General features: G+C 58.5%; 1 protein-coding gene across 2 annotated transcripts; it reads right to left on the reverse strand.

Moving 5' to 3' along the window:
- Positions 1-383: 383 nt before the first annotated feature.
- TOLLIP (toll interacting protein) lies at positions 384-9,705 on the reverse strand. 2 transcript variants are annotated; one of them, XM_056131875.1, is made up of 6 exons: positions 9,534-9,701; positions 4,895-5,044; positions 3,939-4,121; positions 3,344-3,496; positions 2,729-2,819; positions 384-1,258 (listed from the first exon to the last, which is right to left on the reverse strand). In XM_056131875.1, the coding sequence occupies exons 1-6, from the start codon at positions 9,564-9,566 to the stop codon at positions 1,044-1,046; spliced, it is 825 nt and encodes a 274-aa protein (XP_055987850.1). In that variant the 5' UTR covers positions 9,567-9,701; the 3' UTR covers positions 384-1,043. The 2 variants fall into 2 exon arrangements, with proteins under 2 accessions (XP_055987850.1, XP_055987851.1); XM_056131876.1 differs by lacking the exons at positions 2,729-2,819; positions 3,344-3,496; positions 3,939-4,121 and having other exon boundaries at positions 1,053-1,258; positions 9,534-9,705.
- Positions 9,706-20,983: the final 11,278 nt, after the last annotated feature.

Genomic DNA, 20,983 nt, shown 5'->3' on the forward strand with positions numbered 1-20,983 from the left:
TGGCCACCTCAGGTAGGCTGACCAGTGGGGCACAGAGTAGTGCCCCCTTCCCTTGCCAATCACTCCTCCATCGGCCTCTGAACCTGCCTGGCACTGTGGCCACACCACCAGATCTGATCTGAGTGTACTGGCCGACCAGACCGTGCCCCCCACTGTAGTCTCAGGGCTCCAGGAGCAGGTCCTCACTCGAGCTGCTGGACTTGCCTGCAACTGCAACGCTCACCGGCCCCTCTCCCTTCCTCCGCTCCTGGGCGCACTGCAGCCAGCCAGCACCAGAGGCCGTGGAAAACAGCTGTGTGTCCCTTCGAGTTCACACCAGGTCTGGACGGACATCGACTCAGAAGGGCAAGGACCCTGGCCTACTGCAGAACCACAGACACATGAGTTTTCAACGTGGGCTTGTTTGTTTATAAAGTGCATCGCTTGGGGAGTGGCTCAGACCTGTCACTGGCACTGGATTATCTCCCAGCCCGTCCCTACCCCACCCCTGCCCGTGAGTAGAGCCAACAGGAACGTCCAGGGGTAGGCACAGTCTCTCCCTACAGACAGGCAAATGACGGCATGGACCCACACCCAGCACCCGGGACAGATTCCATCACCCCAGCCATGAGAGGACAGTTCTAATCACCCTTTAGAACGCGAAGCCTGCAGGTACACTCACACCCCAAGCTTAGACCGTGCCACACGAACGCAGGAGCCGTAAGCGCCCCTGGGACCCAAAAACGACAGGGAGAGAGCAGCGCCCTCACCCGCCATTTAGAGGGTCGCCTCTGGCTGGGGCAGGCAACAAGGAGCCTAGCCCACAAAGAATGCCCAGGGAAGGATGCAGATTTTCAGTGGGAAGGTTCCAGAATGACCCCTACAGAAGGTAATGGACGTGCCTGGATTAGTAGGACAACCCCATTATGGCAAAGGATTGCGTGCCATCAGCATACCGGGAGGATGGCCCGTTGGGCTCCAGCCCCATCATGAGCAGTTGGCAGGCATGGGAACCACATGCATCTGACACGGGTGGGCCAGGCAAGTCAGGAAGGGCCACAGTCCTAGGAGTCTTCGCCCATCTGCAGCAGAGAGTTGATGGCCGCGTCTCTGTTCCCTCTCTGCGCCTCCAGCACGGAGCGGATCACCTCCCGGTCCATGTTGGGGAACATGTCCTGGATGGCCTTCAGGTCCTCCTCCTGGCAGCGGGGCTGTGCACTCAGGGCTGTGGGGGGCACGGCCATGGGCACCATGCCAGGGCCACACACAGCGGGCATCCCTGCCGGAAGCACAAGGTGTTCAGAGGATGGCGACCCCCCAACAAACCCTCCAGACAGTAGTACCCACTGACCAGACCCTCGTGCAAACGAACAAACCCACAGCCAGCCCCGAGCAGCGCTGGGGTCCTCTACATGGCCCCTCTCTTCAGGGCGGGGCCTGAAGGTCACGGGACCTCACCCCATGGCTGGGAGGTGCCTCCCACAGCTCCCCCTCAAGCCCAGTGAGCAGCACATGGCTGCATGTGGTCGGGGGGACGGGCACAAGCAGGCATGGGCAGGGCGTCCATGTGGCCAGTGCAGCAAGGCCGAGTCAGCTATGCACAGGGGCTGGCCTAGATACTGACGGCCACGGGCACATGAAACAGACAGTGTTAACAAGTAACTACACTGGTTGGGCCTCATCCAAAGGAGAACAGTACTGGAGTACTGAGGGTCACAAACCATACTTCTGGGGCTGCAGAGATAATATAAGAAATAGGGTGTTTGCATTGCATGCAGCCAACCCAGGATCACTCCCCTGCACCTCACAGGGTTCCTCAAACATCACCAGGAGTAAGCCCTGAGCACTAGCGGGCATGTCCTTGTTCCCCCCATACAGCCAAAAAAAGAAAAAGAAAAACTTCCAGTGCAGTATGGCTGACTTCAGCAGGGGTTTGCTGAGGGCACGAAGCACACCCCGGGCAGCAGGCAGAGGAGCGACTGTGGGAGCACAAACCATGAGCCCTGTCTCCACTGATACTTTCCAGCTCGGTGACTAGCCCCAAGGCAGTAGGGCCTCACGCCAGAAGCATCTGTGCAGGGCTGGAGCAATAGTACAGCGGGGAGGGCGTTTGCCTTTTACACAGCGACCTGGGTTCGATTCCCAGCATCCCATATGGTCCCCCGAGCACTGCCAGGACTAACTCCTAAGTACAAAGCCAGGAGTAACCCCTGTGCATCGTCGGGTATGACCCAAAAAAAGAAGGATCTGTATGCAGCTGAGGCCCTCCCAGACGGCACTCTTGGAAGAGACTAGGGCGACGGTGCCAGGAAGCTGAAGCCTGCAGAAGCAGCAGCTGGGACAGGATCATCTGGCTGGGGGTTTCTACTGTTTCGGGGCAAGTCACGGGCACTGCCCCTGTCCCCCACCATCGCTCCGGCACGTTGGCACCCCAGACCCTTCCTCTTCACAGGTGTCTGCCCTTGAGCCCAGTCTCAGGTCAAGAAGTGGGAGGCTGGCACGCCAGTGCCCTGCTCCCATAGTCCAGGATCTGTGCCAGGCAGCATGTGCCAGTAAGGAGAGCCAAGTGGGGATAATGGGACATCTACCTCATCCACAGGACAGAAGCAAGAAGATACGGATCCTAAGCTCCCTGATTCCCACCCTCCCCTCTATCAGGGATGGAAAAGTCTATTCCGTGCTACAAAGGCATTCACTGAAACAACCCCCGCAACCCTATCACCCTGCCCGCCAGAGCAAAGAGGCCCACCTGTGATGGGCACGTAGCCGACGCCCTGCTGGTACACGGTGGGCATCAGCACAACAGGCTGCGGTGGCATCATCATGGCAGCGGGCAGTGACTGAAACACAGGATGAAGCAGGTCATGGCAAAGGCATACTGGACCCGCTTCCTCCATCCCTCAACACCATCTGGGACGGACGCTCAGACTCAGCAGGTCTCCACCCCACCCTGCTGCAAGACAGAGGGACGGGTTCCATTTCAGAGGCACCTCGGGAGCCATGGACACAGCCAGCGCCAGCACATTTAGCCCTTCTCAGAAGCCCGGGCCTGAGGCTGCTGGTGAGGCTCTGACACTTCATACAAGTGCCCAACAGCTGGACTCAGGGACCACCCCACCACCACCACCACCAAGGCAGGAGCCTGCTGAGAACCAGGGGCCAGGGAGGAGGATACCTTTCTGCAGACCAGAGCCAACTGCCAGGAAGGTACCTCTACCATGGGGCCTCCAACAGCAAAGGGAAGAAGAGAAGGAAGAGGTAGGGCAGAGGGGAACGCCAGAGAGAGCAGGACAGAGGTGGGGGAGGTGGAAGAGGAGGAGGTCAAGGGAGCCCGAAAGGCTGGGCAGAGCAGAGCAGGGCTCACCGTGTAGGACATGACCAGGTTGATCATGCCCTCCTTGTCGTCACCCTGCCGCCCGCTCAGGCTATACCACTCATCCTCCACTTTGCCCTGCTTCAGGCTCTCAGGGATGGTGATGTGCGTCCAGGCGATGCGATCGTCCATGGAGAAGGCTCGCTGGGAAGCAACAGGAAGGAGGCGTGACCACACACACACCCCCACCGCCTCTCAGTCCCAAAGTCCCTGCAGATGCTGCCTGCTGCCTGGCTGAGGCTCCTCTGGACCCTACGGGCCCACATCCTCCGTGAGGCAGGCCCAGGGAGCACAGACTTTGGAACACACGCATAGGCACACAAGTGAGCAAATACCACCACAGGCTGCAGCGTTCCTAAGGGACTCCAACATGCTGCCACTACTGACCAGACCGCTCCATGTGTCCCGCCCACACAGCACTGATGTATCAGTGATGTGGCTGTCTCTGGTGATGTCATGTCACCTGTCTGCATGGCCTGAGGGTCTTCACTACACAGTGCCTCCAGGGCCTAGCTGAGAGACCTGCAGGGAACGCCTGCCCGGAAGACAGGGACCCAGAAGCCACCGTGGTGAGCCCGCACCTCACCTCATCGAAGACTTCTAGGTAGAAGGAGTCCACGCCCGGGGGCACCGTGCACTGGATGACCTTGTTCCAGCGCGGGTTCCTGGCCCCGTTGTGAGCTGTGGGTGTCTCATACACAGCATAGCCCAGGCGCAGGCGGCAGTACGGGTCCATGCGGGTCATGCCATAATTCTTCGCCAATTTAGCCTGTAGCAAGGTCAGTGCCAGATTCCGTACAGTGACAGCTCGATACCCCCCTGCCCTGCCCACAAGGTACAAAGAGCAAGACTGCCCTGGATAGCAGGCGCTGGATGGCCGGTTGTCCCCTCACAGGCTCCTGAGAGGCCAGGACAGGGGTGGGCAGCTGCTCTCAATCCCAGCCCAGGGCTATCTTGGGTCATCTGTGTCTTTGGCACGGCAGCACTGCCCCTCCTGCTACTGTCGGTGCGGACAACTCTGGAGACCAGCACTTGGGCTTGCCTGAACTTCAGAGCAGGGGTGTCAGGAGACATGCCTGTCACTTCTGCTCAGAGCACTGTGAACCCCAAGCACGTGGAGGTTCTTCCTTACTCCCCACCTGCCCTGACGCTCTGCTTGCCCTGCTCCCTCCAGGCCTGCTGGGCTGCTATCGGCCTTCACTCAGTATGTCTCCACCGTCCTCTCCTCCTGTCCCGTCTGCACACAGGTGACCTACTGTGACACCCCTAGCAGGGGCTGCCTTTAGTCACAACCACTGGCCATCGCCCAGGGACACCCAGAAGAGAATGGGTGTCTCTGGGGCATCACCGGATTCTGGAGGACTCTCCGCCACACTTCTCGAGTTGTTTGTCAGTACACACCGGCCACATGGGGATCTGTCCTGGCCTCAGGAACCACCATGAGAACTTGGGGGTGGGGGGGGAGTCCTTCAGCACCAATGCTGGCTTCATGCCCCTTGGCCATGTCAGCCTCTCTGCAGCACCAAGAAGCAGGGCACTCACCTGTACCACAGTGATGCTGAGCCGGCCCACGGTGCCCACGGCGCCCCCAAACTGAAGCTGCTGGGCTGCCTGTGCATCCAGCCGGATCTGCTCCTGCTGCTGTGTGGGTGCGATGCGCAGGAAGTCCTGTGGGAGCTCGCCAATGTACACCTGGGGCCCCCAGCAACACACATCAGTGGGTAGAGCCTGTGCATCCCCATCCCACCCCTGCGTCCACCTGGCCCTCACCATAGCCTGCAGTTTCCCGGCGTGTGACCACACCACCAGTCTCAGGCCCATGAACAAGGGTCGGGTTACAGCATTTTAACACATCACGTTTGGGATCCACAGTCTGACCACAGGCCCATATGTCTATTTCCCGGATATCATGACTGCCCACTGCAAGACCGGGGCTGGCACTGTGAGGGCAGCCACTACGCCCTACCCCTCCTTTGCCCCACACAGACAAAGACACACACTCAACTGCACAGTTCTCCAGCACTCCCAGGACGGACAGCATCCAAGCCCACACAGGACAAGATGTGAGCTCAGACACACCTAACAGGCCAGGCTCCGTGGAGGTGCCCAGAGCACACAATGTCGCAGAACAGCAGAGCCCAGTAGGCCAGCTGGGGCCTCGGGAAGCAGCAGACACCACGGCAACCCCCACCCCAAGCCCAGCACCCCAGAATGACCTACTTGGTGACCAGAACCAGGATAGTGGACAAGACCAAAGGCAGCGTACGAGGCTCTGCCCCCTGAACGGACACTGCACATAAGCAGACATTCCTTGGTCCAGAAGGTTGTGAGGCCTCTGTTCCCTAGCACCCAGGGAATAATGCCTCCCTTCCCAAGGCAACTGAACCCAGAAAGGTTGGGTTTTCCCTAGCCCCAACTCCCAAACCAGGGTGCTGAGCTGGGGACATGGGGAGGGACACATGGTCCAAGCTGAGCACTGCCTAGGGAGGCACAGCCCTATCCACTCTCCAACCTGCTGCACTTAGGGCTCATTCCTCTCCTGCCCAAACGACTGGCACTGTGGCCCCCAGGGGAGGGCCCTAGGTTGCCAGGCAGGAGCCTCCTGGGCAGGCGCACACACTTGGTACAGGCCTCCCGCGGGGTGGTGTCAGCCACTGAGTCATAGGCCAGGGTCAACATATGGCAGACGCTGGTGGCCAGAGCAGCCAGCGCAATGGATGCCCCCACCAGGCTCCTCTCCCGTCCCCCCCCCCCCCCCCCCGCGGCCTCACTGCATGCAGAAAAACACTACCAGGAGAGAGCCCGGGCAGGAGGCTCGGGCACCTCCTAGGGAAGTTCCTATCAAGAAAACATATACAGGCTGCAAGGCTTCAACAACCTAGATGCAGGGCAGCGTGTCTAGGCAGCTCAGAGAAACCTGTCCCAGACCTCAGCAGCTGTTAGGGAGCACCAGAGCATCAGCATTTGAGGACAGGCCCGTGCCCTGGGACACAGAATGAGGGGAATTCCACAGCCCCACAGAGAACTAGGGGCATCCTACAGCCCCACACCCTTCTTCCCACAGGTACCTGGGTCCTTCTTCCCATAGAGTAAGGCACCTCACATCCCCTAGTCCCCAGGTCTCAAAGAGGTACAGGTGCCCCAAAAAGAAGGTCTGAGAGGTAGTCTCAGCGCCATGTAGGTGGAGGCATCCTGCTGGAGGGCGGCGTCTCACACACACGCGCGCGCTCAGACTCAGGACTGGCAAGAGACTCAGCTCAGAGCCCCACGTTTACTGAGCTGGGCTCTGCTCATGGGTCAGAGGGTGTCCCATAGTACCCTGGCACAGGCCCCGTATGGCGATCCACCAGCCCAGAATACAGCGGCATGTGCAGACAGATGGAAGCAGGAGACTGACAGCCAAATTCAGGGGTGGCACAGGTGGGGTCGAGCAGCCGGGAGAGCCCGTCTGTACCTGCAGGCCGGGGTGAGAGGCAGGCAGAGCAAGCCCATCAGTCTCCTCCATCCTCCCTGGGACCACAGGCCAGTTTCCAGTAGAGTGCTGGCACCCCAGGTAGCCCCCAGCAGGTCCAATCTCAGCTACTCTTGTGGTCACCTCGACACCCTCCCTAGCATGAAATTGTGGGGAGACTTGCACCCCCAAACACTCAGGGATGTGCCTCACCCACCATTCTCAGAAACAGGAGGAAGCAGCTGTGAGAATGAGTCTAAGACAAGGGGTGGAGGGAGGCACACTGGGAGTAGAGGGAGGTCATCAGGGAGGCTGTCCAAGGCATGACAAGCCCACAATAGGTCAAGGGTCTGGGATAGGCCTGGACAGGACAGCAAGCGCAGGGAGGGCAGAATGCCAAGAGCACTGGGCACGATAGCAGGGGAGGCCAGGTGAAGGGACAGGTGTGGGCTGCAGTGGACCCTCCAAGCTAGCTTTGCAGAGGCCTCGTTGCAGGAGGTGCCCGGTGTGGGCACCAAAGGCTACATAGTCCAGGTTCCCAGCCTGCTCTGGAGGCCATGCTTCGGCAGGCCAGAGGGCACTGGTTTGTGCCTGAGCCTCGAGGCAAACGGTGCGGAAACTAGACAAGACTAGAACATTCTGCAGTGCTAGGAGGATCCTACAAAGTGCCTGCTGCTGGGAAGGACCTCAGAACCAAAGAGGTAGGTCAAAGGGTGCCCTGCGGGTCCAGCCCCCCTGCTGCTGCCGTACCTGTGCCTCTGCCCAGGGGTCAGAGAGGTCCTGGCCCCTCCTCCCACCAAACTCCCCTAACGGACGAGGTGTGTGGGCAGGAGACACAATCAGCAAGGACAAGGGCTCGAACAGTCCAGCTGCCCCAGGGGTGGGGCACAACTCCTGTGTCCCCAACACTATCATCTCCCAGGCCTTTCCCAAGAGCAGAACAGATCAAAAGTATCAAGAGCTGCGGGGGCAGATCACCTTCTCAGCAGAGCGGGACCCATCGAAGGCCAACGCCATGGTGTATGGGACCCGGCAGCTGTGGTCAAAGCCAGGCAGGTCCCGGGCGTTGGGGGGAGGAAAGGAGTGCCTGCCTGGACCCTGAGCAGGTGTCGGAACACTTTTTTTTTTTGCTTTCTGGGTCACACACGGCAATGCAGAGGGGTTACTCCTGGTTCATGCAGTCAGGAATTACTCCGGGCAGTGCTCAGGGGACCATACGGGATGCTGGAATCAAATCCATGTCGGCCGTGTGCAAGGCAAATGCCCTACCCGCTGTACTATCACTCCAGCCCCGTGTTTGGACACTTCTGGAAAACTCAAGGGGCAGAGGACAAGGAGGCAAATGAGTGTTCCAGACGAGGGGGACAAAAGTTGGAGGAACAATGGTATACACAGCCTGAGAGAGAAGACACGCAGCCAGGAGCCATAGTGCTGGCTGAGTACAGGGCCCAGACACTGGATGGTGACACGGCAGAGACCAGCCCAGCTGCTCCAGCCCTGCCCAAGGAGAGACAGAGGAACACTCCTGCCTGAGCAGATAAGTACCCCCTACAGCACGTCCCCCAATTGTGAGTTCCCCAGAAGCAGTTGCCTACTCCGGCCCAGGCTGGACCATACAGAACAGGAGACTGAGGGCCTGGTCACCTCCAGGGAGGCCAAGAGTCACAGCGCCAAGCACAGCTGATAGAGCTGGATGTCAACGCCACCCCACCCTGAAGCTTCAGCAGGAAAGCAGAGGGCAGGAAACAGACCGAAGAGGGCATGGGTGGTGCCACCCCAGGGTGTCCTGCAAGCCCGGCAACACAGCATAAGGGCAGTGGCCTCTGCCTGTGTGAGCACCCTCACTCCGCACGGGTTGGCAGGCATGGGGCAGAGAGGGCACCACCTGCCAACCCGTCCCATGTAGATTGGGGCACGCAGTAGCTGCCAGACTCCTGACGAACAGCAAAGATTTCCCCTCTGTTCCACCTCAGGGAGCCTCTCAGGGCAGGACACACAAACACACAAACACACACAGCGCTGCAGGTTGCACACCCCGACCCCACGGCCATGTATCCACCCCAGCACGCGGACCCGGGCCCAGGAGTAGGAGAGGTGGAGAGTCCCCCGGCAGGGCAAGCACTGGGACGCAGTGGGTGCGCTGGCCGCCCTCTCCTGCGTGGGCACCTCCGGGCACACGCCCTAGCTGGCCTGGATTTCGGCTGCCACTCCCGGCCTTACCTGGGCCGGGCAGCAGGGGACACAGAGAGCAAGGCCCAGTCTGGCCTGGTCGGCTCAGCAGTGTGGCGAGGGGTCCCCCACGCGCAGCCACCACGCAGGGGCAGAGACTGGGGGGGGGCGCGGACCTGAAGCGGGCCTGGGGAGACGAGACGAGGGGAGGGAAGCAGAGGGCAGGCCCGCAAGACCGAGGGGTGGAAAGGAGGCGGGGCGGGGCTGCGGAGGGGTCGCGGGGGCGCAGTGCCGAGGGGAGGGGTGGAGGGGCACAGCCGGACCCGACGTCTCCCTCTGGGCTCGGCGGCGGCGCGCGCGCACCCGCCACCGAACCCAGGTCTCGGGCCCCTCCGACGCGCCAGCCGCCGGGCCGGCCTCCATCCGGGGACCGAGCGGGTGAGGCGACCCCGTCCGGGGACCACCGGGAGCCCTGGGGCCGCGCCACCCGGGGCCCCGCCTGGCCGAGCCCCTCCCTCGGGGGCCGTTCCCGCCGCCTCCCCGGTCGCGCCCAGAACTCACCGGCCCGCGCTGCGTGCTGACGGTGGTCGCCATCGTGCCCGCGCCTCGCCCCGGGGAGCCGACGCCGGGAGTCGCGACGCCACCGGTTGCGCCCGCGGAAGCGCCGCGCCACAGTCAGCTGACGGCCCGCCCGTCCGGCTCCGCTCTCCGCGCAGGCGCCCGCGGGCCCCGCCCCTTCCGGCACGCACGCTCCGGCGGGCGCCTGCGCAGTCCCTTCCCCGAGCCCGCGGCCCCGCGAGATGGCGCCCCGCCTGGTGCCTTCCTGCGCATGCCCGTCGGCCGCTAAGCCTGAAATCCCGCCCCGCGTTGAGGCCACGCCCCGTAGGGCGCCGGACCGGTGGGCGGCAGGGTAGCTGCGGGCGGGAGGAGCGGGGCGGAGTAGACGCCCGCGGTGGGTCGGGCTGAAGAGTGCGGCAGACGTGGACGCTGGCCCCACGGTCGGGTCCGTGTGTGGGTACCATGACCGGCGCTTAGCTGCTGCCAGTGGAAGAGTCCACACCAGGTTTCGATGAGGAGAGTCCATCTGGCTAGCACTGCCGAGGCACAGCGAGGTGCACCAGTCGTTTGTCTGGGAAGTTATCAGCCTCCCCAAACCGAGCGATGCTCCATCTTCCTGCAAATGAACCCTTCATTCCTCATTCCTCCTCCGTGGATACCCGGCCCCCCTGCTGTCTGGCAGAGCTGCCCCGAACAGCGCAGAGCAAGAATTGTTTGTGGTGTCTGAGCAGCCCGCTCACTTTTCCAAGGAGGAAGGCGACCGCCACTGTCAGGCTAGCCAGTTTGAGAGCACGCGGCCCCCGCCAGCGCCACCCAATGGCATTCATCCCACCTGGCTGCTGCGCGGCGGCTGCACGGGAACGGTGGCCTATCGCTGCGTTCCTCCTGCATAAACACGCCTCTTGGGGCTGGAAAGATAGTACAGTAGGTAGGGCACACGCGGCCAACACTGGCTCAATCCCCAGCACCACAAATGGTCCCCTGAGCCCCACCAGGAGTGATCCCTGAGCACCTCAGAGCATGACGCCCCCAAAAAAGCTCCTGTTTCCTGGTGGCTGCCTCCACAGCTGAACCCTGCTTCCTCCACGGTCCCCACAAGCACTCATAGAAGCCTATATACGGAGTTGTCTTGCCTGGCCTGCTGGGTAGGTCAGCCTGCACAGCCACGCGTGTACTCCTGCAGTAAGCATACATTCCAGCTGGGAGCTGAGGGTTGTCACAGGGCTCTGCCCGGAAACCACCAACACCCAAGGGACCTTTTCCTTCGTGGCTTCTAGGCAGGGCCAGCACATGTCTAACCCACCGCAGTTTTGGTCACCATGTGGTCATAACAACAGTCTCAGTCCTGTGTCATCGAGTCCCTGCTATCCCCTGCAATCATTTCACAAGCCAGGATGCCAGAGTACCAGTGCTGAGTTTCCCCTGCAAGGACTTTAGTCTCCTGTTCATCAAACACACCAACACCAGCACAGAGTCTCTATTCTCAGAGTGTGTTCCTGGGACCGCTTCCGGGGCATTTTCTTTCCCAGCAAGAGACAAAGGGCGCGTTCTGATCTTTGAAAGGATTTTCGTAAGTGAAATGCTCATGAAGGATGAGCAGAATTGAGCAAGATGAGAAGTTCCAGGTAACATGAGCCTCGGGAAGCCGCAAATAGCCTACCCTTGGACAAGTCCAGCGAATACCAGTCAGCTCTGCGCTCTCGTGGATGGCCTGTAATAGCAATACAGGAACCACTGGAAGTCATAACTAACCGCTCACCCCTTCTCTCTTTCCTTCCAAACTACCTCGGGGTGCAGTGACCAGAGTTTATATACATTTCATAATCCCCGCCCCTTAGTTGCTTGTGCTATCTGATTGGTTTTTCCCTATGAGGGCATCCGATTGGAATAACCAATCAATTGTTCATGCAGATAAGGTGATTGTGGGACAGCCAATCAGATCACACATGCCCTTATAAGGAGCAGCACAATGAGCTCATGCCATATGCAAATAAGGTTTGTAGGATGACCAATCAGATTGTATATGTCCTTATAAGGGTCTACAATATGCGCTATCAGACAACTGGCCCCTCCTTCCTTTTTCTGGAACCTTCTACTCATTTCCTCCGTAACTCAGAGGCCTACAGCAGGGCCACTAGTGTCTGGGGAGCTAAGGCCTTCCTTGGCAGAAGATGAAGCCTTCAGCAGAGACATAGCCAAACCATAACCTGTGTAGGGATGGGGAGCGCGGCCGGCCTCTGCCCCTCATTGGTCTGGTGCTTCGTTTCAGGGAGCGGAGAAGGTGAAAGGGGCTGGAGGCCAGCGGGAACCGTCCACACGGGCTCCCGAGCTCAGCAGTGGCCTCAAGGACCCGAGACAAGGCAGCTGTAGAATGGAAGAGCCTGAGCCTAAAGTAGCCTGATGGATTAGCAGAGGTCCTAAGAGGAAATTATGAACCCTTACGGTCTACTGTGGAGACCTCCCGACTGAGGTCAGGGAAAGAATGGGTTTCTTCTTAGAACTATGTTGTCTCCCCCAACCCTCTTGTGTTACAAAAGGGATCCCCTTTAAAATCCGAAGAGACTGTACAGCAGGGAGGGCTCTTGGTTTGGTCCCCAACACCACGTATGGTTCCCTGGAGTACCACCAGGAGTGATCCTGAGCCCAGAACCAGGAGTAGGCTCTGTACACCACCATGGTGTGGCCCCAAAACAAAGAAAAGACAACCAAGATATGTTTATAAATTCTTACATACGGACTCCAAAATTTACACAGAAAAACAAAGATTGGATAATACAGTGAAAGAAGAAGAGGGGGCTCCAGGCATTGGCAGAGGCGTGGAAAGGCCTTTGTGAGCCCTTGTCAGTGACAATGGGATGTACATGCTATGGTCACTGACACAGTGGCCCCGAGATGGCACAATTGGGAACCGATATGCTCGACAGATATGCTCGCACAGGCCCAAATACGGACCCCGTTTTCTGCCAGACCTAAAATCCCAAGGTATTGGGGAAGAGCATTCACACTGTGGGATGCGAGCTGCGTGCTCAGGGACCAGTTTGATCTCTGCTACCAAAGGGCGCCCTGATGAGTGAGCAGATCGCTGCTGGACCTGAGCACCAAACTGTCCAGCCTGCATGGCCAAGCCTCACTGGGAGTGGGCCTGTGCCCCCCAAGCACTATTGGGAGTTCCCCAGGCCGTTTCTGCTGGTCTCCATCACCTCTTTGGTGAGGAGTCATGGCCAGTTCTGAAAGAAGAGCTTACAGCCAGCCAGACAGAGACTGCAGGGCCTTGACCAGCTCTCCTGAATAAACAGAGAAGCCAGTGAGGGGAGCAGAAAAAGGGGTTTCCAACTTCGAGCAGGTATCGGGTTCGTCTCAAGCAAGATCTGGCTTTCTGGAGTGGAGCACTGTGGCCCAGACAGCAGACACATCTCTGCTGGGACTCAGGGACAGGACGGTGGGGGGCTCTGCCCCGCCCCCCCATCCAGGAAGCAGCTTCAGACAGGTCCTGTGTCTCTGCAGGTGGGGTTGGTGAGTAATGATGCCCAGTGCCAGCCGGATCTTATCCTCAGGACTCACACCAACCTCTCAGTGCACACACTGTTCCTGCTGCCTGGAGTTCTCACTCTGCCCACCACAGAGAAGCAGCACCGCCAGAAGAAGGATGCAAAACTGCCCAGCATGGGACGCAGCAGGCAGACATTCTGCCATCTCCAAATAGCTCCTGTCCGCCAGGAGGCAAGGGTGCCAGGTGCCAGGGGAGCACAGGAAGAAACCTCAAGTCAGCTAACCCTCACCCCCCCAATGCAAGGGAGATCAGTGCACCCTCTCAGAAGAGGCTCAGAAATAGGGGGACAGTAGGCGGGGGTGAGTGGAGGGACACCAGTGTGGCCTGGCGCTCTCTGGAGATGCGTTCTGGAAAATCTCCCATGGGTGCCCCCAAGGACGTGCTCAAGGCTGCTTGTGGCCCGGTTGTTTGTGCAACAGAAGTTGGTAGCCTAATTGTTCATCTTCAGGGGAATGGATGTGCATGAGGGATTGGCACTGGGGAGCACTGTGCAATCAGGAGAAACAAGGAGATGTTCTCAGAGCAGATTTATTTTCCAGTCCAGACTAAGCACATGGAGGGGCAGCCATGTCCAAGACTCTAAACATCGGGTGGTGGAGGCTGGGTTCCCAGAGCACCACGCGAGCGATGGGGTCCCAGGACTATGAATGCACTGCCCAGGGCCCTGCAGACTGCCTGGTGATCTCGTCCCATTAGGACAGCAGCACCTCTAAATGTCTCCCCTTCTGGGGAGGTGGGGACCGCACCCAGTAATGCTTGGGGAACATATACAGAGCCCGGGATCAAACCAGGTTCAGCTGCAGGCAGAGAAACGCCTTAGTTAACCACTGACTATTCCTCCAACCCGCCAGCATCTATCCTCTTACCTGCCGAATGACTGCAAGTGGCTGATTAAATATTACACAACTGCAAAGGCAGTTCAATGGAGAGGAGAGTCGTGTCCAAACTAGTGCTGGGGATCCACATGCAAAGACAAAAACAATCCTGCTTTAGTATCTCACCCCTTATGGAAAAGGTCACGAAGATGAACCCTGAATGTTTGTGTTAAATATGAAAGAACAAAGGTCTAAAAAAACGGGATGTCTTCGTCATCTCTAACTAGGTAAAGCCTTCCTGGGTCCAACAGCCAGAGCACAAAACACGCACACACACACACACACACACACACACACACACACACACACTCTTAACTTTAACATCATTAGTTTTTGGGCTCTGGGGCACACTCTCCAGTACTCAGGGCTTATTCCTGGATCTTACTCAGGATCACTTCTGACAGGGCTCAGGGGATGTTATGAGGTGCCAGGGATCCAACCCGGGTGGGATTTGTGCAAGGCAAGCACCCTACCCACTGTACTATCTCACCAGCCCTGGAACTTCATGACTATTTAACAGGTTCTGCCCTTCAAAGTTACTATTGAAAAAGAGGAGAAAAAATACAAGCCAAGAGCAAGCATTTGCAAATGCGTATCTGATCAAGGGTTTGTCTGCAGAACATGGCAAGAAGGCTTTAAACCAGGACAAGATGGCCCAATTCCAAACAGGTCGATTTATAATGATGCATACAGGAAACTTACATAACGTTGCAAAGCAATGTTATTTCAGCAAAAATGTCTTTTAAGGGGCTGGAGCGATAGCACAACGGGTAGGGCATTTGCCTGGCACAGAGCCGACTGGGGTTCGATCCCCAGCATCCCATATGGTCCCTCGAGCACTGCCAGGAGTAATTTCTGAGCGCATGAGCCAGGAGTAACCCCTGTGCAACGCTGGGTGTGACCCCAAAAAGCAAAAAAAAGTCTTTTAAAATTGAGTTCATGGAAAAAATGGTTTTGGCAAAGATCTGAGTGGTGTGTGAACAGGAGGAGATGGAGTTCAGAGTGTCGGGGCCAAGGACGAACGGGAGCCACGAGAAGTACCACGGCACAGGCTGGAGAAGGGAGCAGGCTCTGAGGGGCCACGCAAGGGGAGCAGGAGCACTGCCAGCAGATGAAAGACCCCACCCCATAATGCTGAGGGCTTACTCCTGGCTCTGTGTTCAGGGATCACTCCTGGCAGGCTTGGAGAACCAGAGACGTAGTGCCAGACACGGAAGTGGGTCAGTCATGTGCAAGGCAAGCACCTCACCCCTGTACTCTCTCTCCATGTCGAGTCTCATCCCTACATGATCTCCAGGGCAAGTGCCTCGCACCTGCACTCCCAGTCTAAGGCAGATGTCTCACACCTGCACTATTCCTCCCCAGCAAGAGTCTCTCCACTGCACTGTGTGAGACAAGCGCCTCACTCTTGCACTGGTCCTCCAAGGCAAGCGCCTCACCCCTGCACTGTTCCCGAGGCAAGCGCCTCACCCCCGCACTGTGTAAGACAGGTGCCTCGTCCCTGCACTGTCTCCCAGTCTCTCCCAGGGCTACTGTGAAGACAGCCATGTGGTTTCTTAAAAGGTTTCAGTTCTTGCTCCTTTTTCCTCATTTCTGTGTTTTAAAATCAGAGGTGTTTCGGACAGTGCTCAGGAGCCTCGTGAGGTGGGGCTAGAGCTCAGGGCCCGGTTCCTGCCAGCCTCTGCTCTACTCTTGAGCCATCTACTGGCTCGGCTTCTGGTTACTGAATGTTTTGGGGGGGGTCACACCCAGCTGATTGCAGATCAGCCCTGGGCTCCTTCCCATCACGCCAGAAACCTAAGTTCCTCAGAGGCTTGTGTGCCAAACAACCCCACCCCCACCCCCTGCAATTCCCACAGCTCCCACAGAAAATGTGTCCAGAAGGAGAATCTTGGTGGTGGCTTTGCCTAGGACTGGGAACAGGCCCCCTCAAGCCCATTACCCTGTGGAATGAGCCACGCGCTCACCCCTGTGAGGTGCACAGGGAAGAGCCATTGGCACAGACAAGGAGGGTGGGTTTCAGGAGCACTTTGCTGAAAGAAGGCATAAGCCCTCTGTCCCCACACATCTTCATTTCTGGAACATCCGGCTCCTCTGAGAAGGTGTAGGGAGGGCAGGAAGGGGGGCTAAGGCAGGACGGCAGGATGACAAAGGGGTCCAGGCAGGCTCAGGGAGACAGGCTGTGCCTTTGATGGTGAAGGTGCTCCAGAGGCACTTGCAGAAGTCACGGCTGATGCTGGGACACTCCCCCCATTTCGAAGGTTCCAAAGACACACCCACCATTCTGCAGTGCGGTCAGCGGGAGTGGCAGGAGATGTCGGGCCACAGAGGTCTGCGTAGAACCCAGGCAGGCCTGGCCCCTACCTGAGCCCACGCAGTGCCAGCGCTGGGTCATGCACCTGGCAGGAACGGGGAAGGGTGGTTCTGGCTGTCAGTCAGTGCTCGCTGATCCCCGTGCCCCCAGCATCCTGAGTACTGAGTCTTTACCTCCCTGCTGGGAGTGGGGTGCAGGGTGGTGCGCACACAGTCCCGGGGCTCCCTACTTGCTGCCTCCACCTCTCTTCCCCCAGCACCTCACGGTCAGCAGTTCTGGCCTCGATCCTCCCCTCCCTGTGCATCCTGGAAGCCTCTTCACCCCCACCTGGCAGTTTCCTGGAGGAAGGCAACCTGCACAGCCGCAGCCCTACACCTGGTCTGGCTTGGTGCCAGGGCTGCCTGCGGGGCCACTTCGTCCTGTCGACTCATCTCCTCCTTCGTCCATCCCTCTGGAGTGGGCACTGAATCCTCCCGTCAGGCCGCCCCACTCCAATCTCTGTGTCCATCTATCTGTCTCTATCTCTGTCCTTGTGTCTCTGACTCTCTGTGCCTTACTTTGTGTCTCTATCTCTGTGTGTCTGTCTCTCTGTATATCTATGTTTCAGTCTCCCTCTGTCCTGTCTCTCAATCTGTGTCTCTGTATCTCTGTCTCCCTCTCTTTATCTCTGTCCATCAGGCTCCCCTGGGGCCTTGAACTTCTCTTATCTCCCAACCACTAACTTGGCTCCTTCTTTGGGTCTCTTGGGAGGGCGGTGTCCAGTCTTCTGGGTCCCCCATGCTGAAGAGCTGGCCTTCTGCCCCTGCCCTTCTTCACCTTCTCTCTGTGCCTGAGTTCCAGCCCTGGTGGCCCTGAAGCCCGTGAGTCACAGGAAAGTCACAGCGAGGAGGGGCTTCACCGGGAGACGCACCTGCATCACACCTCACAAGGTGCACAGTGTGTCCCACAGCACCCTGGGCCCTGTGTGTGTGAACGTGTGTATGAGCATGTTGTGCGCATGTGTGAGTGCATCTGTGTGACCTATGAGGTCTGTGTGTGACCATGTCCATGTGTGAGCATGTGAGCATCTATGTGAACATGTTCATGTATGTGTTTGCATCCGTGTGTGTGAGCACATACGTGTGTGTCTATGTGAGCATGTTTGTGCCATGTGCCTGTGTGAGCACATCATGTGTGTGTCTGTGTGAGCATGTTTGTGCCTTGTGCATGTGTGAGCACATCCATGTATGGGAGCTTGTCTTTGTGTCCATGTGTGTGTGAGCACATCACTGTGCATGTGAGTGCATCCGTGTTCATGTGTGAGCATGTCTGTGCACATGCTAGGTCATGTGTTGAGCATATTCGTGTGTGTGCAAGCACGTCTGTATGCATGTGTGAGCTCGACTGTGTGTGCCTGAGGGGGCCCATGCATGGCTGTGTACAGGCAGGTGGACAGCGTTCAGCCTGATGGTGTCACCCAGCACGAGGGGCTGCTCTGGCACCAGGTCACGGGGACTCGAGCCACTCCTGTGGGCACTCAGGGCCTGGATGAAGGGACCTTTGTCCCCATAGTCACTGGTATACTGGCTGGGTCGTGGATCCCCATGACAGCTGGTACAGAGGCGTGTTTGCACCCATGGCCGGGTATCGCCTCCCGGATCAAAGGCACCAGCATGAGCAGGAAATAGCTTTTCTTTGGGAGGTTCACCAGGACTCCCAGCACTTAGGGGTCCTGCGTAGCCCCGCCCTCCTTCAGCCCCCCTGTGGACTAAGATGTAAAGCAGGGGAGGAGGAGGGGGCTGAAACCACAGACCTCACCTCCCCGCCCAGAGGCTGGGCCTTGGGCCCAGGCCTCTCTTCTCCTGCGTTCCCCCCCCCCCCCTTGCTGGTCTCTCTGTGTATGTCTGTGTCCTGGCCTTTCTTCTCACAGGACCTGGACATCTGAGGACCCCACTGCTCCTGGTCACATTTTCCAGCACAACTCCCTGCAGGAAATGGAGTCACACACTCATCTCCTGGGGCATTCTCAGCAGCACACTCAGCCAGCCCCTCCTGACCCCTGGGACCTGGCCCTCCAGTGGACCCTTGAGCCAGGCCGTCCAGTGGGTCTGTGTGTGGCCAGCCCTCCTCTTGGGAGAAATTCCACCAGCTCCCAGGATCCCCACCATTCTCCACCGAGCCCCAGGCACAGAGAACTGTCATGTGAGTCAGTGATCCGGGGAGAGAGGGAGACCAGGGACATGGTGTGGGGGACCCCAAGTCAGGTCTTCACTGAAGGCTGCAGTGGGCCAGACCCCACAGAGAGGACAAGCAGCAGATGGGTACAGAGGGCCAGGCCCAGGAGCGGCGAGTCTGCGGAGGTGAAGCTGGGGGCTCTGGGGCCTCTTAAGTACGAGCTACTGAGCCCTGAGGTGGGTGAATCAGAGCCAGAGAGTGGGGGTCATGGGGAGGGGCCACACGGAGCCGAGGATGTGCCGAGACAAGGTGGGCATGTGCGTCGTGCCCAGGAGCCCTGACTGCAGTGAATTGGGACGGGAAGGGTGTGAGGCCTGGGCCTGAGGGAGCAGCACTCAGGCAGGCAGGACCGGGACAGACCAAGCTCCTGAGGACCTTGCTGGCCACCCCCTACAGTGCCTGCCCCACTTCTGTTCTGCAATGGGGCACTTGGGGCTAGTCACTCTGAGAACTCACGGCTGTGACCATTGCTGCAGCCAGAGAACCCCAAGTCCCCATCCGCGAAGAGGATTTCACCCCAGAGAGGCTACTGGTTATTGATGGGTCCCAGCCTGCTGGGGAACCGTAGAGGAAGCAGAAAAGGGCTCCTGTTCTCACCCCTGCTCTGGTGTCCCCTATGGCTCTCGTCAGTGCCCGGGGCCTGTGGCATCGCCTGCAGGGCCCCACAGCTCGGCTGCAGTCCCTCCTGGCCAGGATGGCAAGACAGTCGCCCTCGTGTGTGAGTGATGCAAGGGTGTGAATCTGTACGGGAATATGAGCACAGTGGGATGAGTGTGAGAGTGGGTATGTGTGTGATCTGAGTGTGAGCCTGAATGGAATATGAGCACAGATGTGTGTGAGCACGGATATGAGTGTGAGAATGGGTGGAGTGTGAGCACGGATGAGTGTGAGCACATATAAATGCATGTAAGTGCAGATGTGAGTGTGAGCCTGGATGATTGAACACAGACGTGTGTAAGTACAGATATGCGTGAGTACGGATGTTGTGTAAACATGGATGAGTGTGAGCACAGGTATATATGAGCCTGGGGTGTGTGAGTACATGTGTGTGAGCATGGATGTGAGTGTGAGAGTATGGGGGTGTTTGAGAATGGATGTGTGTAAACACAGGTGAGCAGGGGTGTGTGTAAGAGTATGAGTATGTGTGTGAGCACAAGTGTGTGAGCATGGGAGTGTGAGCATGGGTGTAAGCACGGGTTCGTGAGTAGGGGTGTATGTGGGCATGGGAGTGAGTGTGAGCATGGGGGTGAGCACAGGTGTGTGAGCATGGGTGTGTGTGAGCATGGGAATGAGTGTGAACATGGGTGTAAGCATGGGTGTGAAGCAGGGGTGTGTGAGCACAGGTGTGAGTGCATGTGCATGAATTCTGTAAACATGTTTGCACAACACATGAGTGTGAGGATACATGTGGGCATATTAGCACATGTATTCATGTGGGTGAGTCTATGAGTGTGTGAACGTGTGTGCAGACACACTCGGCAGGAGGTAACCGACACGGGTGACCACACCCCAGCCCAGTCTGGCACCCACAAGGGTGTGGACAAGGGTGGGGAGCGGCTGGCACAGAGATGGCGTGTGGGTGCGGTCTTGGCGGGCCCCTGAGGCGCGGATTCCCGCAGTGTGTGTGAGGCTGCAGCCCCCACCCTAGTTGCCCACAGCCAGGCCCCCCTTCCATTGTTGAGCCCCGACCTCACTTGATAGCACAGCTACTGCACTGGGGCCCTGTGACCAGTTCCTAATTCTGCGAGACAAACTCATAATAAGACCCAGTTGAGCGGACATCAGCTCATTCCCAGGCTCTGGGGTCCTGGGAGGCCCTGCCACTGCACTCAGTCAGGCTGAGCTCCAGGCGACATTAAGTCACATCCCGGGGACGGCATCATAGAGTCAGTGTGTGGGCGGTGGAGAGGCAGGGATGCAAGCAGTTTCTCTGCTGCCTCGGGCATGCTTTGCAAGCATGGTGACATGCCAGCCAGGCCAGGCAGAACCCCAGCGCGCCCCAAGACTCAGCTGTCACATGTCTGCATGTCCCGCCGGCATGTCAGGCTGGGCCCTGCTCTAGCCCACGCAGGTTTGGAACACACAAAGCCTGTGAGGCATGCAGTCAATACCACAATATCACACAGGAGAAACTGCCACAGACCCTGCGGGAGCACAGGAGTGAGCTGAGCTGACACCCCTGGAAGGGCAGGGGAGGTTGTCCCAGAGGTGGGTGGGCAGGGGTGAGGCTGTCCCAGAGGGATTGGACAGGAATGAGGCTGTCCAGAAGGGGGGGGGGGCAGGGATGAGGCTGTCCCAGAGAGGAGTGGGCAGGAGTGCGGTTTTCAGGGGTGGGTGGGCAGGTGCCTCCACAGCCCCAGAACAGCAGTGACCTGTGGGCAAGTTGCAGTCGGCAGGGGGAACCCAGAGAACTGACCTGCCCCCTCCCTGCCCAAACCTCTGCACTGCCTCTGAGGACCTGTCTGTTGTCACCAGGCAGTGCCCAGTCTGGGGACTCTGC

Source organism: Sorex fumeus, unplaced genomic scaffold (genome assembly GCF_029834395.1).
Source record: "Sorex fumeus unplaced genomic scaffold, SorFum_2.1 ptg000093l, whole genome shotgun sequence".
NCBI classification, from domain to species: Eukaryota; Metazoa; Chordata; class Mammalia; order Eulipotyphla; family Soricidae; genus Sorex; species Sorex fumeus.